A 27,856-nucleotide genomic window follows, 5' to 3' on the forward strand; every position below is an offset into this window, starting at 1 on the left:
GCGGGCCTCTCACTGTTGTGGCCTCTCCCATTTGCGGAGCACAGGCTCCGGACGCGCAGGCCCAGCGGCCATGGCTCACGGGCCCAGCCGCTCCGCGGCATGTGGGATCTTCCCGAAACGGGGCACGAACCCGCGTCTCCTGCATCGGCAGGCGGACTCTCAAGCACTGCGCCACCAGGGAAGCCCTGTTCATTCAGTTTTATTGTGCACCTGTTAGGTGCTTGACACTGGGGGTACGGCAGTGAACAAGACAGAAAAATCTCTGCCTTTCTAGTGCTGCTGCTCTGGAGATGAACAGATAAATAAATAAATGCATAATACAACTGGGGCTGATGGCAAGCACTATGAAGAAAAATAAAACGGGATAAGGAGACAGAGAATGATGGGTGCTGGTGCAGGTGGCATTTGAGCAGAGACCTGAAGGAAGGTTCAGAGAGCCACCTGAATGTCTCAGGGGAAAGCAAAGTTCCTGAGGTGGGATTTGTATGGAAGTTGTACAGAACCAGGTATCAGAAAGGAAATCAAACCTGGGAGCTGGGGAGCTGGGACCAGGAGATGGTTTTCTCAGGCCCTGCAGGTGGAATGCTGAGTTCCCATGGCTTGCAGTTTCTGTGTCACTGGGGGTTTAAATTCCTGACTACCACATTTTATAGTCTCACTCCTTGCCCAAGGGAGGCCTGGGCCTCTTGATTGACAGGCCCACAATGGCATAGGGGTGACTGTTTTCCCAAAAGGAAATTGAGGCATTGTGACCAGAAGGAGGGAGGCATGGCTGCTGGGCAGGTTCAATCACGAACTGTTCCCAAATGGCAGCAGGCAGTGTGGTGCAGGGGCTGGGAGCCTGTCATCCAGGCCCTGCCTTCCCGTTCACTTCTTGCCCTTTCCCCAGCCGCGAGATGTGACCAACTTCACAGTAGGTGGCTTTGCCCCTATGAGCCCCCGGATCAGCAGCCCCATGCACCCCAGTGCTGGAGGTGAGGGGAATTTGGGGTGGGGATATGTCTGGGGGGTGGAAGAGAAAGGCTGTTCAGCCCACACTTACTGAGTGTCTGCTCTGGGCTGGCCCAACCATGATGGGGCTCACAGCCCAGGGGAGACCCGACCCCTACCACAGTGCAGCCCAGGGTGGCTAGGGCTGTGATGGGAAAGCCCAGGGCTCTGGTGGTGGGCCCCCAGAGGAGCCTCCTAACCCAAGGGTGGAGGGAGTCAGGTGAAGAGGGGGCTGGAGGGTACCCTGACTGTGGGCACAGCACATGAGAGGATGGCCCCAGGGACTGGTGACAGTCTTCTTCCCCAGGTCAGCGTGGTGGCTTTGGCAGCCCGGGTGGCGGCAGTGGCGGCATGAGCAGGGGCCGGGGGCGGAGAGACAACGAGCTCATCGGCCAGACTGTGCGCATCTCCCAGGGGCCTTACAAAGGTGACCTGTAAGACTGTGTGGAGGCCTGGGGAGGGGCACGGTGAAGGAGAGCCCACCCAGCCTGACCTCCTGCCTCCCCACCAGGCTACATTGGCGTGGTAAAAGATGCCACGGAGTCCACAGCCCGCGTGGAGCTGCACTCCACCTGCCAGACCATCTCAGTGGACCGTCAGCGCCTCACCACGGTGTACGGGCCAGGGCAGGGCTGGAAGGGAGGTTGTTGGGTGGTGCAAGGGCCCTACTCACCCCACTTGTTCTCTGTGTCTACAGGGGCTCACGGCGCCCGGGCGGCATGACCTCGACCTATGGGCGGACACCCATGTATGGCTCCCAGACACCCATGTACGGCTCTGGCTCCCGCACACCCATGTACGGCTCTCAGACACCTCTCCAGGATGGTGAGTACTCCCACGGGACGGGGATGAGGGGCAGTGTGGGGGGATCTGGAGCCAGGACTGAACTGATGGACACACATCTCTCCCGTTCCAGGTAGTCGCACCCCGCACTATGGCTCTCAGACGCCCCTGCATGATGGCAGCCGCACTCCTGCCCAGAGTGGGGCCTGGGATCCCAACAATCCTAACACACCGTCACGGTGAGGGCCAGGAGCTTGGGGGCTGGGGCAGGGTTCCCTGAGCCACTGGGTGTGTGTGCCCATGTGTGTGAATGGTTCTGCTGTGTTTCTGTGTGATGGACGGGTCTGTGTGGTCCACCCTGAGTTCTCTGCTCTCAGCCCCAGGCTGGTTATGTGAAGGGGTAGGCAAGGCTGGGGCTGGGGGCAAAGTAATCTCTCCAGCTCCCATCGTAGTAGCATGCTGTGGTCAAGACCTGGGCTTGGAGACAAATTGTGTGATCTTGGTCATGTGACTTTGGGCAATCTCATCTTTATTTCCCAAGTCTCCTCACCTGTGAAATGGAGGCCTCTGGATGGGGCTGTTTGTGAGGATGAAGTTGCCTTGGTTTTGCCTGGTGTTCAGCACTGTTCTGGAAGCATTTGCTGTATCATTGCGATCACCACAGTCATTCTCAATAGACGTGTCTCCCCAACAGGGCTGAGGAAGAATATGAGTACGCGTTCGATGATGAGCCTACCCCATCCCCACAGGCCTATGGGGGCACCCCCAATCCCCAAACACCTGGCTACCCAGACCCCTCGTCCCCGCAGGTCAACCCACAGTACAACCCGCAGACGCCAGGGACGCCAGCCATGTGAGTCCACTGGGGCTAGCCCTTTATCAACCGCTGTCCAAACCCTCCCCACTGCCACCACCTCCTTCTCTCGCCTTCTAATGCCCCCAGCTAATGCCCCCCACCTCTCCTTGTCTCTGCAGGTACAACACAGACCAGTTCTCTCCCTATGCAGCCCCCTCCCCGCAAGGCTCCTACCAGCCCAGCCCCAGCCCCCAGAGCTACCACCAGGTGGCGCCAAGCCCAGCAGGCTACCAGAACACCCACTCCCCAGCCAGCTACCACCCCACCCCCTCGCCCATGGCCTATCAGGTACTGCTCACTTGGCACGCCCTTGAGGGTGGTGGGCTAGGATGGGCCTTGGGCCTATAGGGACAACCAGGCCAAATAACCTGTTCCCAATGACCCCATCCCTTTTTCCCTACAGGCCAGCCCCAGCCCGAGCCCTGTTGGCTATAGTCCGATGACACCTGGAGCTCCCTCCCCTGGTGGCTACAACCCGCACACACCGGGCTCAGGCATTGAGCAGAACTCCAGCGACTGGGTGACCACCGACATCCAGGTGAAGGTGCGGGACACCTACCTGGATACACAAGTGGTGGGGCAGACAGGCGTCATCCGCAGTGTCACGGTAAGCGCCCAGGCTGGTGGGTGGGCGGGCATCCCTTCCTTTGGGGTCCCCAGTCTCTCTGGTTACTGTTTTCTGTTTTTTTTTAAACTGTCTATCCCCATTTTCCAGTACTCATTTATAGCTGGATAAATAGATGTGGAAAGGTTTGGCATGTAAGCTCTACAGGCCAGGGACTTCTGCCTTTTGTGCTCATGGCTGGGCCCCCAACGGCCTGGGACAGTGACTGGCACCCAGGAGTGTGGTTACTTTTTGACATACTCTTCTAAGATCAGTTCAGTAACATGGACTAAGTGCTCCTCTGTGCCAGGCTTCGGCTTAGCGCCAGGCACCCACGCCCGCCAGGCGTTCCCAGCTCCAGCTCTGCTGGCCTTTCTCCATTCGTCTCAGTCACTGAATTCTCTGCAGCCTCAGGGCCTTTGCTTATTACTTTCCTCTGTCTAGAACTCTCTTCCTGTCTAGTTAACTCCTACTCATCCTTCAAGAAAGCACTTGGGCTGTCTCAGATCTGTCTCTTATGGGTCCGTGTAATTCTTTTTCATGTTATCTACCTGTTTAAAAGCTTAAAGTTTACCCTGGTGTGGTTCTTTGATTACCAAGCCTATATTTTCTTCCCAAGTAGCCCCAGTTCCTAGATGAGGGACTGACACCTTGTTGGCCCCTCAGTAAATATTAATTGAATTAGTTAAACACCAGAGAGGAAGACAGCTCCAGGCCCTACCCTCACAGATTTCACATTCCAGTGGGGGAGACAGACATGTCTCCAGACAGTGACAGCCCAAGTGGCCAGAGCTGGGATATAGGAAGCCCAAAGGGCAAGGGGAGCTATGTGAACCCAGGGAGGCACCTTATCCAACTTTGGAAGGGATCAGGGATGGCTTCCGGGAGAAGGTGACATCTGCGCTGAGACCTGAAGAATGAACAGGAGTAAGCCGAGAGAAATGGCTGGGGAAGGGGTTGAGTGTGTTCTAGATAGAGTGCATGTGCAAAGGCCTGGAGGTGAGGGAAAGCCTGGCACATTTGGGGGGTTGAAGTCTCTTCATTGTGGCTGGAACATAAAGATTCAAGGGGGAAGGTAAGTGATGAGGCCAGAGGAGTGGCTGGAGCTGGTCACATGCCAGCCTGGGGAACTTGGATTGTGTCCTGAGGGCACTGGTAGGTGGTGGAGGAATCTAAGCAGGGGAGTGGTGGGATCAGATCCGTGGTTTGGAATCAATTCACTGTGTTGCTCTGTCATAGTTGGATCAGGGGCTGGGAGCCCAGAGGGAGGTCAGGCTGTACTACAGGGCTGTGGGGAGGAGAGGAGAGAGGGAGGTGGGAGAGACCCTCAGGAGGCTGAATGGACAGGCCTCAGAGCTGGAGGTTGTTGGTGAAGTTGCTGACTAAGACGTGGTCTAGAGCTCTGGCTGGTGCCGGGGACCATGGGGCCATCCTTGAGACGGAGACCCAGGATGAGAAGCGAGTTGGGGGAAGAAACTGAGGCCAGTTTGGGACACGATGAGTCAAGAGCCTGAGAAACAGTCTCCCTTTTGGTCTAAGTTAGCTTCATGCTGGAGCTTCCCTTGCTGATCTGATCACCCTGCCCGCATACACCACAGACCCCAGGCCTTGGAACCAGGCCCAGCCTTCACCTTTCCTGCCCCTGTGTCACTTTGGGAAAGTGACTTCTTAGAATAAGCCCTGATCCTATGTCCCTTGAGCGGGGGGCGGTATCAGTCCTGTGTTGGGAGCAGGCCAGGCTGACCAGGCTCTCCCCACCCCCAGGGAGGCATGTGCTCCGTATACCTGAAGGACAGCGAGAAGGTTGTCAGCATCTCCAGTGAGCACCTGGAGCCCATCACCCCGACCAAGAACAACAAGGTAAGGGAGGACAAAGAGATGTGGGGGCATTTGGCTGCTGCCAAGGACCGTGACCCCATGTGTCGTGTTGTTCCCGCCTCCCCCCCCCAGGTGAAGGTGATCCTGGGTGAGGATCGGGAAGCCACAGGTGTCCTGCTGAGCATTGATGGCGAGGATGGCATAGTCCGCATGGACCTTGATGAACAGCTCAAGATCCTCAACCTCCGCTTCCTGGGGAAGCTCCTGGAGGCCTGAGGCAGGCAGGGTGGGCTTTGGCAGATGAATCTGGTAGATGGAGAGTGTCCCTCCTTCCTTTCCTGGCCCTTGGCTCTGACACAGGATCTGGGCCCTGGAGCAGGGCTAGCCGGGTTAATCAGGATTTCTTTTATTTTCCTTTCTGGATTCCTGTCTCCCTCCCTGATATTCATGGGAATCAGAGTAGAGTCGACAGGGACAGTCCCCACCTTCCCCAGCTTTCTTTTGTGTTACGGTCTTTCAATAAAAAGCTGTTTGGCCAAAAGTCGTGTGTGTGTGTGTGTGTGTGTGTGTGTGTGTGTGTGTGTGTGTGTGTGTGTGTGTGTGTGTGTGTGTTCTGGTTTGTAAGTGGGGTCATTTGCAGACCCCACTTACTTCCATGCTGTGTGGTCTTAGGCAAATAACAGTCCTACAAAAGCCTGTTTCCCCATCTAGAAAATGATACTCCCTACCCCAGAGGGCTGTTGAATGTTTAAGACATTGGAAAGAGATTATTAGAACAGAGCCTGCCATGTGATTGACAAAGTTACATCTTACCCATGCTCGAGTTAAGTGAAAATCAGTGAGTATCCCTCAGGAAGCCTAAATTGCTCCTTTGGTGCAGGTTACAGCATTTGATAGTTTTTTCTCTTGAGCCCACATAGCAGTGACACCAGAATTGCTGTAGCTTGTGTAAGGGCGTGGGGATGGGGAGCAGTGTGGAGAGTGGGCTTAGTACTTGACCTTCCTTCACTTTCCTCATTTGATATTCACGTCTCTTTACAAATGTAATATAAACTGTATTATAAAATAGTTCAGATGTTTAAAAAGGTATGTCAGGAGCACCCATGTCCCCACCACCCAGCATAGGAACCATATGTGTACCGGATAGGAAGGACCCACTAGAGCAGCACACCCAGTCCATTCCCCTCCAGAAGTAACCGCACCCTGAATCCTGTCTTTTCCTAACTTTGTACATTTACTACCTTAGTAAATGTCCCTAAATGTTGTGTGGTGGTTTACATGTTTTTAAAGTTTACATAAACAGTATCAGACTTGTTTTCCTCTCAAAATAATTTGAGGAAGATTCATCGTGGTTCCTGTAGCCTCTAATTCATGGATTTCCTCTTAATACCCCGAGTCCGCCAGATACGGGCAGCTGTTCTTTTGGCTGAACCTCCATGAAACTGGCTGGTTTTCCAGACCCATTTTAAGAAGCTCACGGGAGGAGGGGCAAGAAAGGGTTCGGAGAATGGGAAGGAAGACGGATGAGGCCTCTGGGCCGCACGTGAGTAATGTGTGTGAAGGTGGCTTTCAGGTTTTAGGACAAATCACGCAGCCACAGGCTCCCTCCGTTAGGGCTTCCGCTTCACCTCGGAGCAGTGGGTGTCCGGCGCCGACCTGCGGCGTGGGCGGTGGAACGCAGTCCGGCGCGAGGGGGGCGTGGTGCCGTCCTTCTCCCAGTCCTAGTTGGAGTGCCCGCGGCCGTGCGCCCGCAGCCCTTTGTCTCTCTCGGGCTCCCGTCCACCCGCCCCACCCCTGCACCACCCATTGGCCGCGGCCCCGGCCCGGGGCGGGGAGAGAGTGAGGGGGCGGGGTAGCGTGGCGTCAGCGCAAGATGGCGGCCTCAGCGGCGCCGTTCCTGCGGTTGCGGAGCGGGCTCCGGCAAGGCGCGCGGGGGCTGTGCGCGAGGCTCGCGACGCCGCCCCCTCGGGCCCCGAACCAGGTGAGCGGGGTGGGGGTGGGGGGTGGCCTCCGGGCGCTGGGGTTCCTTCCTGGAGTTCCAGGCGGACCGCCGCCGCCCGGAGGTTCTGGGACGCAGCACCTCAGGGTGCTGAATGGAACACCGCCAGCATTTTGGGTCTCTTCCCCGTTTCCCGGGGTAGGCAGCGCTTGCGTCCCGGGCTAGATGCTTGGGGGCTCAAGTGCGTCCTCTGGACCCCACCTCCTCGACCGCACGTGGGCGCCGGGGGAGGGGAGTCATTTGTTCCCCCATCTCAGTGACTGTTCAGGTAATACTTGAAGGGGAGGATCCGGGGACGCTGGAGTCCCAGCCAGGGCTTGCGGGTATTTTCCCCGCGGTGGTGGTGGTGGTGGTGGTGGTGGTGGTGGTGAGGTAGATGTTCGGGTTTCTGATTTGACCTGCCTCCATCTTGACAGAGACCCAGTCATTCTGACCTCCGGGTCCATTACTTCCGTGCCCTAAGCCCCAGCAAGAGATTGCTCCTCCGGCCCCGCTCCCATTCTCTCCCCCTCCATACCCCGCTACTGTGAGCCCCAGGCGTCCGGAGGAGTTAACTCTCCGTCCTATCCCCTTGAGTGTCCTTCATTGTCTTGCTCCAGGAATCCCAGTGTTCAGCTAGGCTCCCTCATCTTATCTCCCTGCCCAGCTTTTTCCAGCTCCAGGCCCTCCAATCTTTTGACTTTGGGATCCCGGGCACCAGAGCTTGTCAACTCTTGAACCCCTGGGATCCTGGCACCAGACAGTTTAGTTCTTGACCCTTCTGAGAGACCCAGTCTCCTGCCTGCCCCTCCAGGGACACAACACCTGGAGGCCATGTGGGTGGCTGCTTCCTGCCTCCCAACCTCCATCCTTCTCAGACCAGGGTGCCCAAACCACCCTGACCTTTTTTCTCTCCTCTCTTGGCCAACCTACCCCCTTTCAGTTGCAGGCTACAGAGATTGGGAGCCGAGCAGGCACTAAGGCCCAGGCCCAGGGGCCGCAGCAGCAGAGGAACTCAGAGGGTCCCAGCTATGCCAAAAAAGTCGCACTCTGGCTTGCTGGGCTGCTCGGGGCTGGTGGGACCGTGAGCGTCATCTATATTTTTGGTGAGGAACATATTCTTGCCCACCAGTTTTGTTCTGTTGGCCCGCTGTTCTGCTTGGGAACTTCCCCCTCTTTCCCCTAAGGGCTTCACCCGTCTTCATTCCCTGGCTCCTCCCTCAGTAGGGCAGCCAACTAGAATTTGGAAATGAGGGAAGTCACCCTACTGCTTCTCTACTCAACGTTCTCCTCTTTCTAGTTGGTTCCTGCACTAAGCTATGGGGAGTCAATTGGAAGAGAAGGAAGGATAGGCTGGGCCCACCCGCCTAAGCTACCTCTCCCTTCAGCACCCAAAACTCCAACCTTCCCCCTAGTCCCTTCATTCCTCAGAGACCCAGGAGACTCTGCCCCAGCCCTTCTTGTTTCAGAGGCCCAGGTATCCTGGCTACCAGCCCCCTCCTCTCTCTCAGGAGGCCGTGATGCTCTAGCCCGCTTCCCTCAGACCCAGGAGGCTAGGCCCCCTGCCCTTTTCCTTCCTTAAAACCCAGGAGACTGGATCCTCAGTCCTCTCATTCATCACTATCTACCTTACAGGAAACAACTCTGTGGATGAAAATGGTGCCAAGGTGAGCTGGAGAGAGTCCCAGAGCCTTACCAGGGGTCCGTGGGTCTCCTCCCATTTGGCCTGTTCAGGCTCATTTCTGGTCTGGGGTGAACCTCTCCCTCCCAGGGACCTTTGCCTACTCTTCCCAGGGCTCTGGAGATTCCTTTTCTGGGTGTGATGGGGTTCTGCCTCTGCCATCCCAAACCCTCCATTTTTCTCTCTACCTCCCAGATTCCCGATGAATTCGACAACGGTGAGTAAATAAGCACAGATTCTGGGGTCCCCTGACCCTCTCTACTGTGCCCTCCCCATTTGGTGCTCCCCCACTCCTCCATTGGGAGGTAGGGGAGTCAGCAGCTGGATGGCTTGGGGGGAGGGGCATACAAAGCTCCAGTCCCCTTCCCTGGCCCCTCAGCCCAAGAGCAGATGGTCAGGGACAGATAGATGGGGGAGGGGAATCCTAGGTGGGTGGGAGTGCTTGGGGAGAACTGAGCTTTCTATCGCCAGACACATGACTTCCTGTGCCTTAGATCTGAGCATCTGCAGCCCCTCACCCCCTTCTTTATGACAGCTTCTTTTTTTCCCACCAGGTCCCTACCCCATCCAACTCCTCATTTCCGAAACAATGCCTCCTTCCTTCCTCCCCCTTCTGATTAACCAGCTCTTAGGGAGCTTCTGACAAGTTGGATAGTAGAGAGTAGTTGTTAATTCTATCACACCTGGTCCCTCCCAAGAGAAATATAAAATTGGTAGGTCCAGAAAGCCACTTGTTTGTGATAGGGATGTTTGTAAACTGGCATGTTAGTACATTGATTGTTTTAAACTAGGCAGGTAGGTAAGTATGCTGTTTTAACTGGGCAGATGTAGAATCATACTGGTTTAAACAAGGCAGTATACTGATTTAAGTTGGGCAGGTAAACTTGTAGTTTTAAAGTGTGTGTGTTTATTAGCTTAAGTGGTGTTTCTATATTTTGGTTTCAGAAAGGCAGGGCCACAGACAGTAGTTTAACTGCACTAAAAATATTGTATTGAAAAAGGTAGTCATGTAAGATTTCTGTTTTAAACTGGATTTGGTGTATTCATTTATCCAAGATTTGTCAACCTCAGCCATTCTGATACTATATCATATAATGCTTTGTTGTACGGGAGTGTCCTACGCATTGTAGGATGTTTAGCAGCATCCTGGGTCTCTATCCACTAGATGCCAGTATAGTGACGGTCAAAAATGTCTCCAGACATTGAGAATTTTCTGGGAAGCAAGGAACAAAACTGCTTTTAGTTGAGAACCACTAGTTTAAAGTGTACAGACATGTGTATGTTTATCGTGGCTTAACTAGATTTCACATACTTGATTAAAGTGGGCACATCTGGAAACCTAGAGGTTCAAAATGGACTAAATATACTGGCATAATGTCAGCAGATTTATTTATATGTATGTGGGATTTAAGTGGGCAGATGTATAAGCATTCTATTTTATACCTGGGGTGGTGTGTGGATATAAGTATTCAGATTAAAACTTGACAGGTGAATAAAAACATTTGTTCCTACCTGGCAGTTAGATATGTCATTGCTTTTTACCTTTGAAATGAGCTGTTTCAAACCAGGTGGGTATGTAGACCTGTTTGTATCTGGTAGATAAATAAACCCCTGGTTTGTCCAGGAGGTTGAGCAGTGGCTTATCTTGGAATCCCTTTGTGCCCTGGTGTTCTCCTAGATCCAATTCTGGTACAGCAGTTGCGCCGGACATACAAATATTTCAAAGATTATAGACAGGTGAGCAGGAGCTCTGGGCGCAGTCCCTATCCCTTCACCCCCAGCCTCCTGCCTCCTTGTCTGAGTGCCCCCATTACATCTCTCTTTCACAGATGATCATCGAGCCCACCAGCCCCTGCCTTCTCCCAGACCCTCTGCGGGAGCCGTACTACCAACCACCATACACACTGGTCTTGGAGCTCACTGGCGTCCTCTTGCACCCTGAGTGGTCGGTGTGTCCTGGGGAAGGCAGCGGGTTAGGGACACCAGATAGGGCTGGGTGGCCGGCTTGTGATGATGTGGTTAAGCGCATAGACTCTGGAGGCCCCAGTTCCACTCTGTGATCCAGGGGAAGAGGTGTCACCCCTCATTGCCTTGCTTCCCTCAACTGTGCTACTCCGCAGCCCGGAGGTGGTTGTAAGTGTGCCTTGGCACACAGCAAGTGCCATAGGAGAGTCACATCCTCCATACTCCTAGACTCTCAGTCACAGCCATGTACTCCTGAACCCCTCCGAGAGCCACAGAGAGCATTCTGGTTCCGGGAATCCCCCGAGACTGGGTCTTTGTCCTCTTGGGGCTACAGGGACCTCCGGGTCTCAGTGTTTCACTGTTCTCACTGCCTTTTCAGCTGGCCACTGGCTGGAGGTTTAAGAAGCGTCCAGGCATCGAGACCTTATTCCAACAGCTCGCCCCTTTGTATGAAATCGTCATCTTTACGTCAGAGACTGGCATGGTGAGGCCCCTGGGGCAGGGGCGGGATGGTCGATGTGGCAGGAGGTGAGGAAGAGCTGCAGGGCCAAGGCTCAGCCTGACCTTGTTCTCCCCCCGACCCCACCCCCCAGACTGCCTTTCCACTCATTGACAGCGTGGACCCCCACGGCTTCATCTCCTACCGCCTGTTCCGGGACGCCACGAGATACATGGATGGGCACCATGTTAAGGTGCCATGTGGGGGCCATGGTGGGGCTCTGGGATTTGGGGGAGGGCTGGCCCTTCCCAAAGGAAAGAGGACCTAGCTCTGACCCCAGCCTCAACCTGTTTCTGGTTGAGAAGCAACCGGCTGCTTCTGGTTCTGCCCCAGGTCTGATTCTGGTAGGACACTAGCCTGCCGCCAGCCTGGGCTGGGCCTCTACGCCCTTTTCTCTGTCCCAGAATCTGGGACTGGGAGCAGGGGAAAATGGGGTCTCTCCAAAGAAAACAGTTGGGAGTACGGGGTAGGGACATGACATTGGGAAGTGGATTTTTGTCTCTGTATCTGGAGCTGAGTGTCTCTGGAACTATGTAATTATAATAGTTTAAATGCGACTGTTGGAATTTGACTTGGGGTCTGTTGCTGTGATTAATAATATATCCGGGGTCCAGGAATCTGTGGGGCTGTGAATGGGCCTCTTTGTGGGTCTTTGTCCAGGTATCTATGGGTCTTGGTGTCTGTTGGGTTTCTCACTGTGTCTTGGTGGGTCTGGGGGTCTGTGTAGTTTTTCAAGGTTCAGAAGGACATGGGCTGTGATTGAGGGTCTTGAAGGGTCTGTCTGGGTACTTGTCTTTGTGTGACTCCCTGTGTGTTGCTGTGGATCAGTCAGCAAGTTTACAAATGTGCAGCCTGTCACAATCACCTGGGGCAGTGGTTAAATACACAAGTGTCCACCTCCCTCCCCAGGGAACCTCCAAATCAGCCTGCCTGTGCACTAGGCCCTGGGTCTAGGAATCTGTGTGACTAGCTCCTCTGCTCCTTGCTAGGTTTGATGTCTTCATCCCAGCCTGGTCTTCGGGAAGCCGTGTCGTGATGATCCCAGTGTGTGATACCAAGTGCATGTGTAGTGTGTCCACCTCTTTCTCCCTCTGTGGGTTCCTGGTGGGAAGGGAAGGAGCACAGGCCTTGACCTGATCTGTCACCCACTTCCAGGACATTTCGTGTCTGAATCGGGACCCAGCCCGAGTAGTAGTCGTGGACTGCAAGAAGGAAGCCTTCCGCCTACAGCCCTACAATGGCGTCGCCCTGCGGCCCTGGAATGGCAACTCCGATGACCGGGTCTTATTGGACCTATCTGCCTTCCTGAAGAGTGAGGCTGACCCCTGACCTCCTGGCCTCTGACCGTGGAGCCCTTGACATTCAAGAGGAATGATAAGATGCTTGATTCTGGCTTGTTTTTTATATGAAACCAGGGACTTGCGATGCAGGAGATCCATGAGCATCTTGCAGTCTTTAGAAACTTCTTAGAATGTTTGGGATGCTCCTCTGGAATGTGTAGGGGATGCCTGGGAATATTCAGGGGAATCCCTTTTAGAATGCAGAGAAATGTTCCATGTAGCTCTGACCCCACCCCGGTCTGACCTTTACCCTTGCGGGCCCTGCCTCCCTCTGACCGTCAGCTGGCTGACCCCCACCTGCTATCCCCACAGCCATTGCTCTGAATGGTGTGGAGGATGTCCGAACTGTGCTGGAGCACTACGCCCTGGAGGAAGACCCACTGGAGGCTTTCAAGCAGCGGCAAAGCCGGCTGGAGCAGGTGAGTCCTCAGCTTCCCAGCGTGGGTGGGGGGTGTCACCGTCAGTTCCCCAGGCTCTTGACGGCGGAGCCGTGGAGCAGCTTGTCTCCACTCCGGCTGTGTGACTTTGAGCAACTGCTTTTTCTTTCACACCACCCGTCCCAGGGGGCCCTTTAATGAGGGGCGAATTGATTCTGCAGCCTGCGCTGAGCACAGGAGGCAGGAAACGCCAAGCATTTGAGATAGGTCCAGAGGCCTTGATGGTCTGGGGGTCCTGGTATTTTGTGGGGTGGGGGTTTGGATCAGGTCTGGGAAGAGGGATCCTTGGACACTTGGCCCAAGGGTTTGGCCAAGGAGTTCTGATGACCTGTGATCCTCTAATTTGTAAGTGGGGACAAGAATATGAATTGAGTCTGAGAAAGAGATTCCCAGGAGTCTAGGCTGAGGTTGATCGAGTTTGGGGTTGTGTTCCTGGCTAGAGCTCCTGAGTACCCAAAGGAGGAATCCCTGGAGATTTGGGCCTGGGATCATCCAGACCCAGCATCCAGACAGGGGTCTTAGGGCTCAAGACTGGGCACTGGGGGCTTAGGGAGTAACATGTAGTCCAGTGTAGGGCCTGGGTTAGGTTCCCAGGGTTCAGGGGACAGGCCCCCTGGGATTTGAGTCTGGGCTTCTGTGGCTCAAAGCTGGCTTTTGCCAGTGTCTGAACTGGGTCCTTCGGTTCTGGGTGCATCCTGTGTCTGGGCTGGGCAGAGGTTTAAGGAAGGTGGACCCTGGGCTGACTCTCCCACTCTGTCTGCCCCCAACTCCAGGAGGAGCAGCAGCGCCTGGCTGAGCTCTCCAAATCCAGCAAGCAGAACCTCTTCTTTGGCTCCCTTACCAGCCGATTGTGGCCTCGCTCCAAACAGCCCTGACCCCTGGGCCTCCTCAAACTCAGTGCCTGGGTTCTGGGCCCCAGGCCCAGTGCTCCCAGACCACGGCTTGGCCAACCACATGTCCAATAAAGTTCATCCCAGACGCCACACTGCTGTGTCCGGAGAATCTCCAGATGGGGGCATCGGTGCAGTGTGGGACTCTTCGGGGGTCGTTCCACAGTGGCTGATCAGCTGCCGAGCAGCAAGGGCACTCTGGTGGGTGATGGTTGGTTTTTAACTCTGGCCTGGGAATCCGAAAATCTGGGTAGGGCCCTGCCCTAGCTGTGTCTTCCCATGTGCCATGTGGTCTGTGAAAGTGCATCTCCCTCTTTGGCCCCAGATTCCCTATGGAAAAGAGAAGAGAGGACGGCACTGTGGGTTGAAATACAGGTAGCCGCCAGGCTGCTGTGTAAATGTGTGAAGTGTGGGCGCATGGGGCTTCGGTGGACCAGAGGCTGCCCCGCCCCATCTCACGAGGGCAGCTGCTGCTCAGCTCTGCCAGCCATGGCCCTGTGGGAAGGTGGGCCTAGAGTTGCTTGATCTTCTGGTTTTTCAGTAGAAGCCAGGAAAGGGGTTGTTATATTAAATCTCCCAATTTAAAAATGTTGGCTCATAACTAAAACAGACTGTAGCAGCACTCTGCAGTGGAGCTTTCCGCGATGTGTACCCCGTGTCATGTATCTCCACTGTCCGGAAGAGCAGCCAGTGGCCTCATGGGGCCATTGAGTACTTGAGATGTGGCAAGGGTAACTGAGGGATGAGATTTTTTTTTTTTTTTGCGGTACGCGGGCCTCTCACCGTTGTGGCCTCTCCCATTGCGGAGCACAGGCTCCGGACGCGCAGGCTCAGCGGCCATGGCTCACGGGCCCAGCCGCTCTGCGGCATGTGGGATCTTCCCGGACCGGGGCACGAACCCATGTCCCCTGCATCGGCAGGCGGACTCTCAACCACTGCGCCACAAGGGAAGCCCCAGGGATGAGATTTTTAATTTTGTTTCATTTTAATTAAATAGCCGCATGTGACTACTGGCTCCTGCAATGGACAGCACATTTGGGTATTATTTAATATTTAAGAGTGTTGAGTTCCAGACTGGTTTTTTTTGGCTGCGCAGCAGCACAGCATATGGGATCTTAGTTCCCTGACCAGGGATCAAAGCCTGCTGCAGTGGAAATGTGGAGTCTTAACCACTGGACCGCCAGAGAAGTCCCTCCAGACTTTTATAAACCCAAATCCAAGTTCGGATCCAAGCTCTATGCCATGTCCTGACTGTGTGATCACAAGCAAATGAGCAAGTTACTTCCCCTCTCGGTGCCTCAGTTTCCACGTCTGTGAAATAATAGTACCTACCTCATAGGCTAGACTTGAAGGCTGAGTGAGGTCCCCCAGGTAGGCACTCAGATGGTAGCTGTATGCACCTTGGGAGCACCTTTCTGCCTCCCTTTCCTCATCTCTAAAATGGGGGCGATGATAATACCCATTGTAATAGAGTGGCTGTGAGGAGTAAATGGGACAGCTCATGCTCAGGCTGCAATGTATATTCAGTGGGCCTTATTGTTATCAGGCCATGTTGGTTCTTCCCAGACTGAAATATCCTGTACCATTTTGGCAGTCGCGTGCCCCCAGGCTGTGTCAGCCTCTCCTGCTCTAGCCAGCATTTAGTGCTAGTACCAGTTAGATACTTTTAAAAACCCTTCCCTGGTATTTGTGAAAATAACTAAAATGTATTTGAAGCTGTGTGGGCCAGATTGAACTTGAACTCTAAATTTTTAAACAAGGCTCACAGATGTCTACAAATAAGTAACATTTGCAGCCCTCCACCCCCACCCTGAGGTGTACCATTTGTAATCCAGGAGAGAGTTTCCTCGATATCCTCAGGATTCCCTAGCTTGAGAGCATTTGCAGGATTGAGGGAGGGCCTGTGTTTCCTTTGCAGGTGGCTTTGAGTGTTGGAAACTCCTAACTGAAAGCAAGGTATTTGGAGAACATGATCCTGGGGAGAGGGTTTGTGGACGGAGGGAGCCACTGCAAGTGAGTGCTCGCCGACCACAGGGGTGACCCATGGGACCTTCTGAGAAGCTTTTGAAATGTGACTCAGATCTGTCCACCCACGGGGCATGAAAAGAGGAAGTACGTTTGTCCATTGTTCCGTGGCCCTGGGGGTTAAGGTTAGCACTCTGGGTGGCACATGCTTCAGTGTCCAGTGGGTTCCTCCAAGGCCTCTCCCCGACATTGATGCTGGTTCAGGGATGGTGCTGTCTGTCAGGTCACACCTGCTTAAAGCTGGATGGGAGGAGAGGGTTTGACTTGTGCCAGGTGGCCTCTGAGACGCTGCTTACATGACATGGCGTAGGATGTTTATATCAAATGCTCGGTGCTAGGGCTGCATTAGGGCATCATCCAGTGGGCAGGATTGGACCAGTGTTGAGGCATACCCCAGGTTGCACGCCACTTGCAAGCCCTGTGACCCTGGGCAAGGTCTCAAGCATCTCAGTTTGCTCATTCATAAGAGGTTAATAATAGTACCTCTCATTTGCTTACTCAACAAATATTTCCTAAGTACTGACTGCCAGGCCTCATTTTAGGCACAAGGGTGTATTGGTGAACAAACTAGAGAAAAAGCTCTAGAAAAAAAGGAGCTGATGTTCTCATGGAGGAGACAGAAAGTGGTCAGATATTTCTTGGGGTAAAATAAATGCATACAGGAAAGCATGGTGAGATAGAGTGGTTTGGGAACAGGAGTGCTGTTTTAGATTGAATGGGACAGTCAGAGAAGACCTCTTGGGAGGGTGTATTTGAGCAGAGACCAGAATGAAATGAGACAAACCATGGGGATATCTGGGTGTGCCGGGCATGGTCACCCCAGGGCCTTTGCACTTGCTATGCCCTCTGCTAGGAATGTTTTTTCCCCAGGGTCCATATAGCTCACTCCCTCCCCTCCTTCAGGTCTTTGCAGATGTCACCTCAGCATAGCCTGTGGGCTCTAAGGTGGGCATATAAGGAAAAGTCCTAGATAGCCAAAAAGATGCTTGGAAATCCCTTAAAGTACACATACAGACTTGAGAGAATTCACATGAAACACTATCATGCCTGGCAGAAACCCTCAATAAGGGCTGGCTATTTTTACAATCTTTCAAATTTTTGAGACATCTCAGACATGGAAACTGTTACCTCCCCAGTTATTATCCAGGGCAGGAATTTGCCTTCTCCCACAGCTTCTAATAACTGTCCAAATCTCATTTGAATAGTTCCTATAATGGGAGGCTCACTCCTTCACCTACCCCAGTACAGGCCCTAATTTGCCTCCCATTAACTGGGGTCCACAAGGTCTGGCTCTGTGCTTTGGGGCCACAGAACCTGTTTGAGTAGGGGGATGTGGAGGGAGGGCCTTAAATGTCAACCTTAGAATTTCAGAAGCTGGGAGGCACTGGGGAGCCATGGAAGAGTCTATGTAGGAGAGGGACATGGTCAGATTTGTGCTTAGAAAGACCTCATAGGCCAGAGTGGTTGGGGCTGGGATAGAGGAGTCCCCAGGGGCTGTGGGAACTTAGAAGAGGTGCCTGACCCCCTTGGGGGGTGTTAGGGAAGGCCTCCTATAGGAGGTGAAGTCTGGTAACAGAATTTAAAAAGAAGGAAGTGGGAAGAATATATCAAGTAGAAGAAAAACCTGTGCAAAGGAACCTGGGATGTTCTGCACAATTGACCATGGCCCTCCCCTGTTCAAAACCCTTCCATGACTCCCGTCCTCAGGATTATGAGAAAACTGTTTAGACTTTCATTCATTCATTCATTAAAAATGACTGAGCACTTACTGTATGCCTGGCTCTACTGGGCTGTGCTTTATTGAGCACCTTCTCCAAAAGAAAAATATGTACGTATATAATTGAACCTGTATTTCCCCCTATAATTATTAGCTTCTAAGTGTTAAATTTTTTTATTCCGGAAAAAAAAGTTTACTCCATCTAAAGGGCTTTGCTCAGCACCTGGCAGAGTAAATGATTAGGACTGGAGGGCTGGAACATCTGCTCTAACTGGCTTTCCTTGCGGTGGTCCTGGAATACTAAGGAGCTTCTGGAGGGCGCGGGGTGCCCCCCCCCATTCATCCTGGAGTGAGGGAGCGGGCCCCTGATCTGTGAGGACCGAATTTCCTGCCCATTTGCTGCTCACACCTTCCGGAGGCCAAACGGGCAGCCCAGCTGCGGCCCAAAGGGGGAGGGGCACGGCCGCCCAGCAGATGGCAGCATTTACATACAGCTGGGAGCCCCCTCTGAGGTGGGGGCTCCTCGCCCTGGCGTCTGGTGCATCCGTGATGCGGGTTTGGGGAGGGTGGCTTTGTTTTGGGGAGGGGAAACACACTCGAGCATGTGCGCGTGCACACACACACACACACATGGGTCCACAAAGAACACTGGATCTTCATCGTATCCACACAGGGCTACACTCATGGACCTCCCACACCCAGCCTCCTTCACACACAACCTTGCACAGCCATTCACAATCTTGCACAGACCTTACCACACACAAACACACACAGCCACCTAGAGGCACCCGCACAGACCACAAAGTCACAGGTTCCTATGACTACACACAGTGGTCCAGGAGCTAACACATTTTTGTACACCTGAACAGAGAAGCATCTACACAGCCACAGAATCTCAAAAGTCACACAACCATGAAATCATGTACATCTTCATTCTCCCATGCAGGTGTGTGTGTGCACGTATACACACACACACACAGAATCTTAGAATTATTTACAACCTCACAAAGAGGCTTAACCATATACAATTTCAAGCACGTGTGGAGCCACACAATCTGACCTAGACACACAATCACAGTCATGTACACCCGCCAGTAGCTCTGGCTCACACACCACACACACTCAGAGTTTTAAAATCATATCCAACCTCACACACAAGCTTAACCCCCCCAACCCCACCCTATCCTCAGCCACACAAATCATTACCACAACCGCATATAAGATGTACACTCACTGCATTGCCTGTGGCCACAACAGTCTCACGGCTGCTCCAGCACGCTCTCCTTCCCCTGCGACCTCCTCCCCTAGGGTACCCTGGAGCCGGCGGCTGCCCGAAGGGGCGGAGCTGTCCTCTCAGATAAAAGGCCCCGGAGCCAGCAGCTGCAGCTCCCAAGACCTCCGGAAGACCATGGTCTCCCCGCAGATGCCCCAGCTCCTCTCCCCGACGGTGATCCTGGCGCTCTTTTTCCTTCCCCAGGTCGGAGCCCGAGTGGAAAGGGTGGATGGGAGGGTGTGCGACCCGGGGGTCTTGGGGAGGGGGCGCGGGGCGGATGAGACGTCTGGGTCCCCGCAGTCCCCTCACCCTGTACCCCTTTCCGCCCCAGACACGGCCGGCCGGCGTCTTCGAGCTGCAGATCCACTCTTTCGGGCCGGGACCAGGCCCGGGCGCCCTGCGGTCCCCCTGCAAGGCCGGGGACACCTGCCGCCTCTTCTTCAGGGTCTGCCTGAAGCCAGGGATCTCCGAGGAGGCCGCCGAGTCTCTGTGCACCCTGGGCGCGGCGCTGAGTGCGCGCGGACCGGTCTACACTGCGCAGCCCGGAGCGCCAGCGCCTGACTTGCCGCTGCCAGACGGCCTCATACGCGTGCCCTTCCGGGACGCCTGGCCGGTGAGACCCAGCCCCGGGGCACGCTCGTGCTGGGGGCCTTACCCAAACCTCGACTGCCATCTGCCCTCCAACTTCCAAGACCCTGCCCCCTGGGGACCCCAAATTCCCAGTAACTCCATCATCTGGAATCTCACATTCTCAGACCCATAAACCCTACCCATAAACCCAAATTTTCTGATTCCGAATTTCCCTCTAGGGATCCCAGATCACAGCCTTGCATGCCTGGAACCCTGAATTCCCAGAACCCCAAACTCACCTTCTAGAAATCCTCAATTCACAGGACCCTACCCCTGTTCCTTGGGGATCCTTAAACACCGGTATCATCTTTGTCCCCAAATTTCCTTGCACCTAGGGAGACTTTCACACTCTGTCTTGGGGACCCCCAATATCCTCTCACCTTATCTCAGACCTTCCAGTTGGGGCCTGTATCCATGACTTTTTCACCTCCAAAATCCTATTTTCCATCCCACAACCCCAAAAGCATAAAGGTGAACAGAATTGTTTTTGAATTCTAGATGCTTATGCTTTTGGGCAAGTGACTTTCCCTTTGCCAGCCTCAGTATCCTCATCTGTAAAATGGGATCATCATGGTACATTACAGTGGTCCCTTTTGAGAGATTCAACCAGGTATCTTGAGTATAGTGCTTACCACATAGTTAGTGCTCAATAAAGAAAGCCAAAGCAGTCATTCCTTGCCTGGGCCAGCCTCTGGGAATTGTCCCTTGCCTGTCTGGTCCCTGGAATGGTCATCACTCTTTACCTCTTAAAATCTGGCCTTCATTGAGTACCTATCTGCCCTGACCACTGCCTTCATTCTTCCCTCTCCACCTTCCTCCACCCAACCAGGGCACCTTCTCTCTCATCGTTGAAACCTGGAGAGAGGAGTTAGGAGAACAGATTGGAGGTGAGTATCTTCAATTCTGGAACTTCAGTGTAGAGAGTGGGAGATCTAGGGGGTTGGGGCCCGATGTGAGGTCCAGGAGGGTGACATGGGGCTGTCTGTAGGGTGGGGCATTCATGGGATTGCTGGACCCATGATGTCATCACAGCTCCCGGAGTGTGGTGCTGGGTGTTGACAGCCCCAGGGCTCTTGCCATGTTGACACAGAAATGTCCTGATACCAGGCAAAGCGGGGGGGGGGGGGGGGGGGTGGTGTGATGAAGGGGGAGATTGGGATTGACATGTATACACTGATGTGTATAAAATGCATGACTAATAAGAACCTGCTCTATGGCGTGGCAGGGAGAGGCGGGAAGAAGCTCTCTTACTATCTTGGAGTCGAAGCAGCAGCGTTTCACAGTCCTGCTCTGTCACCATCTGATTTTGAGAACCCAGGGTACAATATGAGTTACCTTCTGGTTCTTGTAGGCAAAGCTCTGTCACCTTGTCCATATAGAGGGCCTCAGGACCCCTTTAGGATGTTGCAGTTTCACCAGAGAGGTTTCAGGGAGGGATATGGGATGATCTTAACCTTAATTCGAGGGGGACTTTGATGCTATATAAGGCCCAGAGAGGGGGTTCTGTCACCATTTTGATACAGGAAAATCCTGAGGCACAATTGGGGGGTATTTTTGATCTCACTTCAAAGACCTGTCATTGCCCCTTGGCCATATTAGGGATATCATATGTCCCAGGGTGTTAGGGGTCTCATAACTACTTTAATATACAAAGATTCTGGGGCAAAATATAGGGGCACTTCGGCTTCTCTGGGAGAACTGTTATCATCATGATGGTCATAGGGTTCGCGTCATCGAAGATCCCAGGGCGCATTAGGGGAGTTTGCAGCCTTGCTAAGTAACTGCCATTCTCAGGACTCAAAAGGGGTGTTTTGGCTTCTTAAGATGGGAAGGGAGAGTGAGAGCCTGCGCGCTCCGTCTCCATCCCGAGACCGAGGCAGGCCGCAGCCTAGCACATCTCCCTTCTCACCTCAGGGCCCGCTTGGAGCCTGCTGGCGCGCGTGGCGGGCCGGCGTCGCCTGGCGGCCGGGGGCCCGTGGGCCCGGGACGTGCAGCGCGCAGGCGCCTGGGAGCTGCGCTTTTCCTACCGCGCGCGCTGCGAGCCGCCGGCCGTTGGGGCCGCGTGCGCGCGCCTCTGCCGCTCGCGCGGCGCCGCCTCGCGGTGTGGCCCGGAACTGCGCCCCTGCCCGCAGATTGAGGACAAATGCGAGGCACCGCGTGAGTCCTGCGTTCAACCCCACCCCATTCCGTCACGGCCCCTCCGGCTCCTTTCACAACCTAGACCCTCTTCAGGGAACTGGGGACCCGAGAACCCCTCGCCAGCTTCACTCATGGTCTTCAGCCTGCTCCCATGATCCAGCTACCACTTTCTGGGAAACTAAGGACCCTAGACTTCTCTCCAGCCCTGCCTGGGCACTCCAGCCCCCTTCCCTCTTCCCAGCACACTTGTCTCCCCAAATAAGAACCGCACACCCATTTCCCATCCTTGTACCCCCAGTTCCTCCCCTAATCCATACCCACACCCCTTTCCAGATGCTCAGACCCCAAAGCTCTTCTAATTCTGGGGCCCTCCCTACCCCCACTCAGGAGCTTTGGAAGCTCCTCCCATCCCCCCCAGGGGTTCCACCATCCTCCCTCCCTGTGATTGCACTCTAGACCCCACTGCGTTCTAAAGCTTGGAATCCCCCAACCCACCCTAGATGTCCCAATGTCTGAGCCCCACTGAAGCCCCTAGGACCTCCAGGCTTATCCAGATCCTCCCAGACCTCCCCTAATCCAAGGCCCTCCCATTTCCCCTGAAAAGCCAAGGGTCCCTCCTCAATCCTCTTCCTTCATTCTCCTCTCTCCAAGCTCAGACCTGGGAACCCCCACTCCATTCTCTTTCCAAGAGCACAGACTCTGGAACTCATTGTTCTGGGTTCAGATCCTAGCTGTGCCACTTCCTAGCTGGGTAAATCACCCTGCCTCTCAGGGCCTCAGTTTCCCTGTCTGTAAACTGGGAGTCGCAATACCATCTAGCCCATTGGGTTGACAGTCACAAAGATGAAACAAGTGATGCACGGAAAGTGCTCAGAAATTTCTCTGATTTCCTATCCTCCCTTCATCAATATTCCTCTTCCCTCTGCCTCTCCTTCCCCCATAGCGGCATGTCGAGCAGGCTGCAGTCCAGAGCACGGCTTCTGTGAGCAGCCCGATGAATGTCGATGCCTGGAGGGCTGGACTGGGCACCTCTGCACAATCCCTGTCTCCACCAGCAGCTGCCTCAGCCCCAGGGGCCCATCCTCTGCTACCACTGGATGCCTCGTAGCTGGGCCTGGGCCCTGTGACGGGAATCCATGTGCCAACGGAGGCAGCTGTAGTGTCAGTATCACACAGACCCCCACCCCCCAATCCTGGGTAATACTTTTCCCAGGGAGTCCCCTGTCTGGGGCTCCATGAGACAACAGCCTTGGCGGGGGGGGGCGCTGGGACAGCTATCAGGGAGGGCTTCCTGGAGGTGTCCAGCCTGCATCTGGGGCCTTGAAGTAGGATGACGTGTTGGGGAGAGCAGCCCCAGTGGGTGGCACCTAAAGGTGTAGATGTGGGAATGATGAGGGATCCTATCGGGCCACAAACTGCCCCGCCTATGGGGTAGAGAACAAGTCAGAGCTCAAGGTAGGGGTGGTGGGGCCGAGTGGGTTGAGGATTAGGGAAGGGCGGGCATCAGAGAAGGCTTCTGAAGATGGACCTGGGCTGGGGCTTCTGAAGTAAGCCCCATTTGGCAGACAGGAGGCGACTGGAGAAGCTAGACTGGACGAGTGGCCTGGGGGAAGTGAAGGTGTGGTGGTGGGAGTGAGCCTAGGATGAAGCAGAGCCTGGTGTGGGCCACCTGGACACTGCCACCACGGGACAGTGAGAAACACTCAGCGTTCAAGTTAGGGGGAGGGCCTGAGAAGGGGAGATCCAAGGAAGGCTCCATGGAGGAGGTGGGCTTAGAGCTAAGACCTGGAATTAGGCCAGGGCCATGCGGACAGCATCGGGGAGGGCAGACAGGGCGGGCAGCATTTGGCAGCAAAGGTGTAGAGGTGGGAACGGGATCTCTCCGGGCCTCCAGAGCCTCCCTGCTGTGGGGTTGGATGTGCAGACCCAGAAACGTGGAACAGAGAGGTTGTCTCGGCCTCAGGGACTTCCTCGGTGAGGCCCCTACACCCTAGGAGGTGGGACTAGACCAGGAGCAGCCCCCCAATGGTCAAGACTGAGGAAGGGGGGACTTCCCTGGCGGTCCAGTGGTTAAGACTCCGTGCTTTCACCACAGGAGGCACGGGTTCAATCCCTGGTCAGGGAACTAAGATCCCTCATGCCGCACCGGGTGGCCAAAAAAAAAAAAGACTAAGGAGAGGGATGGGATTTCTAAGGAGATGCTGATCCAAAGTCTTCTTGCCTGTGCCCAGGAGACCCTGGGGTCCTTTGAATGCACCTGTCCCCGTGGGTTCTACGGGTTGCGGTGTGAGGTGAGCGGGGTGACATGTGCGGATGGGCCTTGCTTCAACGGCGGCTTGTGTGTGGGAGGTGCGGACCCCGACTCTGCCTACATCTGCCGTTGCCCGCCCGGTTTCCAAGGCTCCAATTGTGAGAAGAGGGTGGACCGGTGCAGCCTGCAGCCATGCCGGAATGGTAAGGTGGAGAGGACAGAGCGGTGAGGGCGGGGACTGGGGGTCCCTGCATGGTCAGTGGGCAAGAGCAGGGCTTGGCTCACACAGTCCCGGGTGGGGATCCTGACTTTGCCTCCTCTCGGCCTGCGGCTGGGCTCCCCTCTGCCCAGCCTCAGTTTGTTCTTCTGTAAAATGGGCGAGGTGACATTCATATCTCATAACTATTTGTTGAGCATCTACTGTGTGCCAGGCCCTGTTCCGGGGATACAGTAGGGAATGAAATGAAAACCCCCACCCTCACAGAGCTGATGAAGCAGAGAGACAATAAAGAAGATCAATGAGTAAATATAGGTTTTGTGGTGATAAAAACTAAGAAGAGGGAATCCCCTGGTGGTTAGGACTCTGTGCTTCCACTGCAGGGGGCATGGGTTCAATCTCTGGTTGGGGAGCTAAGATCCCAAAAGCCGTGAGGTGCCACCAAAAATAAAACAAACAAAAAATGAAAAAAAAAGAAAAAGCCAGAAGGGGGATGAGAAGTAGTGTGTGTGGGATGGCAGGTTGACGTTTTAGCTAGAGTGGGTAAGGAAGACCATGCTGCAGGTAGGGAGGCAGCCGTGTGGGGATCTGAGGGAAGAGTATGTTCAGGCAGAGGGATGAACAAGTGCAAAGACCCTGAGGTAGGAATATGCCTGGTGTGTTCAGCATCGCAGGGAAGCCAGTGTGGTTGGAGCAGAGGGAGTGAGGGTAGGCTGGTGAGAGATGAGGTCAGGGAGGTGACTGGGACAGATCCTGTAGGGCTTCATGGGTTATGGGGAGGATTCTGGTGTTACCCTGAGATGGAGCCAGAGGAGGGTTCTGAATAGTGGTGAGACCTGATTTGACATAGGTAGTAAAATATTAAATGAGACCATGAATGTGAAGGGCTCAGCGCCCTATTATTTTAATACTAATTCTCTCCAAAACGCTCACTGAGTGTTCACGCTGGGCTGAGTGGTAGTGGGAACACAGCAGTGGTACATAGGGGTAGCAGTCCAGAGGGGAAGACAGAGTCGTCCTTAGACAGGGTCCACAGTGGCCAGGGTGTGATGGCGGAGCGCAGGGTTGGGATGGAGGAAGACTCGGATGGCTTTCTGGAGGAGGGGACACCTGAGCACAGACCTGGAGGATGAGCTCGAGAAGAGAACAGGTGAAAAGAATGAGAGAAAAGGAGGAAGGGAAAAGGGAGAAGAAGGCACGGGCAAAGGCCAGGTGGTTCAAACCCGTCGTTCCAGAACTGCTGAAACTATTTCAGTACGGTTAAAGCCGAGAGAAAAAGAGACAGAGACCCAGAGAACCAAAGAGGTGTGAGGCCGAGTTAATCCAAGACTTCACCAGGCGGAAAAGAGGCGGGTCGGTTTTCCAGGCAAACTCCCAGAGGCTGGCCCTAGAGTTAGACGGTAGAGGGGCGCCCAGAGAAAAAATGAGGGCGGGGATCACCGAGCTGAGAATCGCGGGCGGGCTTCGAGCGGCGGGCTTGGGGGACTCCCCTCAATCGGGCCGCGCCCCTGACGCTCTCTTCCCCACAGGCGGGCTCTGCCTGGACCTGGGCCACGCCCTGCGCTGCCGCTGCCGCGCGGGCTTCGCGGGGCCACGCTGCGAACACGACCTGGATGACTGCGCCAGCCGCGCCTGCGCCAACGGCGGCACCTGCCTGGAGGGCGGCGGCGCGCGCCGCTGCTCCTGCGCGCTGGGCTTCGGCGGCCGCGACTGCCGCGAGCGCGCCGACCCCTGCGCCGCGCGCCCCTGCGCCCACGGCGGGCGCTGCTACGCCCACTTCTCCGGCCTCGTCTGCGCCTGCGCGCCCGGCTACATGGGCGCGCGGTGCGAGTTCCCGGTTCACGCCGACGGCGCAGGCGCGTTGCCCGTGGCCCCGCCGGTTCTGAGGCCGGGGGACCCGCAGCGTTTCCTTCTGCCACCGGCCTTGGGACTGCTGGTGGCCGCGGGCTTGGCCGGCTCTGCGCTCTTGCTGGTCCACGTGCGACGCCGTGGCCCTGGCCGGGATACTGGGTCTCGCTTGCTGGCGGGGACACCGGAGCCATCGGTCCACGCGCTCCCTGATGCACTCAACAACATGAGGACGCGGGAAGGTGCCGGTGATGGCCCGAGGTGAGGGGCTTGTCCGCAGACGTAAGCCTTGTCCCTCTCGGCTTCTTGTATCAATCTCCGTAATGCAATTGGCCTGTTTTCTTGATGGGCCTTCCTTGATTGGTCCCTTTCTCTTATCCCAGCTCCAACCTTTTTCTGGTTGGGTCGTTTCACAGTTCCTCTGGTTGGCTTTGGGTTCCCTTCCTTGGTGGGTGGGAAAACAAGATATGAGAATTTAAAGTGTCTGGATCTTACTCTTTTCCTCCCGCAGCCCGTCCTCAGATTGGAATCGCCCTGAAGATGGAGACGCTCGTTCGGTTTACGTCATATCTGCTCCTTGTATCTATGCTCGGGAGGTAGTTACCCACCTTTCCCCACCCTGCGCACGTTGGGCATGCTGGGCAGAGGCAGCTCCTGCTTTTCCTGTAGCTCTCCTTTATCTGTAAAATGAAGAGGGTAGTGTCTCTGGAAGGTCCTCTGCCCATTTTTCAGTTTTGACTTAATTTAGTTCTATCTTGCATGCCTTTTGCTATCGTTTTGAGCTACTTGGCATCTTCTCTTTGGACGACCTTTGGGCCTCAAGAGGTCACAGTGGGGAGCCTCAGCCAGAGCTTCTCCACTGATTTCCACTCACTGGGGAGAGGGAGGGGAGGTGGAGGGGCAGACCTTTCTAATGCTTCCTACTTACTCTGTTTCTAGGCCTGAGCTGCCCCTTCTCCATCGGCACCTGGGGACAGAACCTGGATATTTTTGTATTCTCTGCTTCAGACACTTTGGAGTTCAAGCTGGAAGGGGTGATGGGGAGAGTTTTGCCATTGGAAGTTGTACATAATGGTTATTTATATCCTATCTCTTTTTCTCTCCCCATCTCTCCAGAGACATCTATAAAGGCTCTTAGTTTGATCAGCTTTGACTCATCAAGTTGAGTGCTTTGTATGTGGTTTTGGGGCTGAGGGGAGAGATTTTGTCTCCTGAGAAGAATAGTAGGACTCTACTGCAGGGGTCAGAAACAAAGTAGTTTAAATAAACAAGAGAACTTATTAGTTTATAAAAGTGAAAATCCTGTGGCAGGTGTAGCTTTAGCAGGGCTGGATTCAGGGGCTCAGTGTTTTCCTCCAGTTGTCTCTAGGATGACTTCATATGTAGACAGGCTTTCATTGGCCCTGGCTTGTCACATGGCCTTGCTCAAACTAGGGGCCAGGCAGTATGGCTTAGTTTGATTGGCCAGGCTTGGCCATCTGTCTAGTGTGTGGCAGGGATTAGGTCAGCCTGTCCAAACCACATGGAATATGTGGGCAAAGGAGTGTCCCTTTCTGTATCAAAAATCAGCATTTGTTACTAGATGTAAGTACTGTACCTGGCAGGCAAACGGACAGAACCAGTCAGTGAGAGCAGAAAGTAACTATTTTACAGAGGAATGGGAGGCTCAGAGAGTGGAGTAACTGCTGCAGTTCCTTCCTGATGAGATGGAACAAATCTAGGTAAGATCTAGCAGAGAGGGGGAACCTTCCTAAATTTGGGGACTCTCTTAAGACAGTTCAGCACACACCTAATACTGCTTCTACCACTGAAAATATAAAAAGCCTGCATCAGCCAATTTCTGCCAATCCTCCTTCCCCATATTTTCTAGTGGGGAGTAGGCTGGGACAGTGCCCAAGCACTTTTGGAAATGAGC

General features: G+C 54.5%; 3 protein-coding genes across 5 annotated transcripts in view; all 3 read left to right on the top strand.

The window, feature by feature from the left end:
- The window catches only part of SUPT5H (SPT5 homolog, DSIF elongation factor subunit), a 27,374-nt gene extending 21,782 nt beyond the window's left edge, over nucleotides 1–5,592 (top strand). For 2 of the 3 annotated variants that reach the window (XM_007451783.1, XM_007451784.1), the window contains 10 exons: nucleotides 890–974; nucleotides 1,298–1,417; nucleotides 1,502–1,604; nucleotides 1,688–1,815; nucleotides 1,907–2,012; nucleotides 2,468–2,626; nucleotides 2,749–2,917; nucleotides 3,033–3,236; nucleotides 4,998–5,093; nucleotides 5,184–5,586. In XM_007451783.1, coding sequence (XP_007451845.1) covers nucleotides 890–974; nucleotides 1,298–1,417; nucleotides 1,502–1,604; nucleotides 1,688–1,815; nucleotides 1,907–2,012; nucleotides 2,468–2,626; nucleotides 2,749–2,917; nucleotides 3,033–3,236; nucleotides 4,998–5,093; nucleotides 5,184–5,327 — 1,314 coding nt within the window. In that variant the 3' untranslated portion in view covers nucleotides 5,328–5,586. Of the gene's footprint in view, nucleotides 1–889; nucleotides 975–1,297; nucleotides 1,418–1,501; nucleotides 1,605–1,687; nucleotides 1,816–1,906; nucleotides 2,013–2,467; nucleotides 2,627–2,748; nucleotides 2,918–3,032; nucleotides 3,237–4,997; nucleotides 5,094–5,183 lie in introns of all 3 variants that reach the window. The other variant, XM_007451785.1, reaches the window with a different exon arrangement.
- A 1,287-nt stretch (nucleotides 5,593–6,879) lies between these two features.
- Nucleotides 6,880–13,934, top strand: TIMM50 (translocase of inner mitochondrial membrane 50). The gene is made up of 11 exons (XM_007451786.1): nucleotides 6,880–7,032; nucleotides 7,979–8,135; nucleotides 8,665–8,696; nucleotides 8,906–8,927; nucleotides 10,389–10,447; nucleotides 10,540–10,659; nucleotides 11,055–11,159; nucleotides 11,269–11,367; nucleotides 12,330–12,486; nucleotides 12,827–12,933; nucleotides 13,725–13,934. The coding sequence occupies exons 1-11, from the start codon at nucleotides 6,925–6,927 to the stop codon at nucleotides 13,824–13,826; spliced, it is 1,068 nt and encodes a 355-aa protein (XP_007451848.1). The 5' UTR covers nucleotides 6,880–6,924; the 3' UTR covers nucleotides 13,827–13,934.
- A 5,010-nt stretch (nucleotides 13,935–18,944) lies between these two features.
- DLL3 (delta like canonical Notch ligand 3) lies at nucleotides 18,945–26,610 on the top strand. The gene is given in 9 exon segments (XM_007451791.1): nucleotides 18,945–19,060; nucleotides 19,188–19,469; nucleotides 20,316–20,373; nucleotides 21,401–21,643; nucleotides 22,569–22,786; nucleotides 23,857–24,079; nucleotides 25,623–26,202; nucleotides 26,453–26,558; nucleotides 26,560–26,610. Coding segments are annotated over 9 exon segments (1,830 nt in total). The 5' UTR covers nucleotides 18,945–18,991.
- Nucleotides 26,611–27,856: the final 1,246 nt, after the last annotated feature.

The sequence above is a fragment of the Lipotes vexillifer genome, unplaced genomic scaffold, assembly GCF_000442215.2.
Source record: "Lipotes vexillifer unplaced genomic scaffold, Lipotes_vexillifer_v1.1 scaffold3427, whole genome shotgun sequence".
Taxonomy (NCBI): domain Eukaryota; kingdom Metazoa; phylum Chordata; class Mammalia; order Artiodactyla; family Lipotidae; genus Lipotes; species Lipotes vexillifer.

Coding starts and splice junctions, on each gene's coding strand:
- TIMM50 (XM_007451786.1), top strand. CDS start 6,925: ATGGCGGCCTCAGCGGCGCCGTTCCTGCGGTTGCGGAGCGGGCTCCGG. Junction 8,928..10,388: donor TCCCGATGAATTCGACAACG/GTGAGTAAATAA, acceptor GTGTTCTCCTAG/ATCCAATTCTGGTACAGCAG. Junction 10,660..11,054: donor TCTTGCACCCTGAGTGGTCG/GTGTGTCCTGGG, acceptor CTGCCTTTTCAG/CTGGCCACTGGCTGGAGGTT.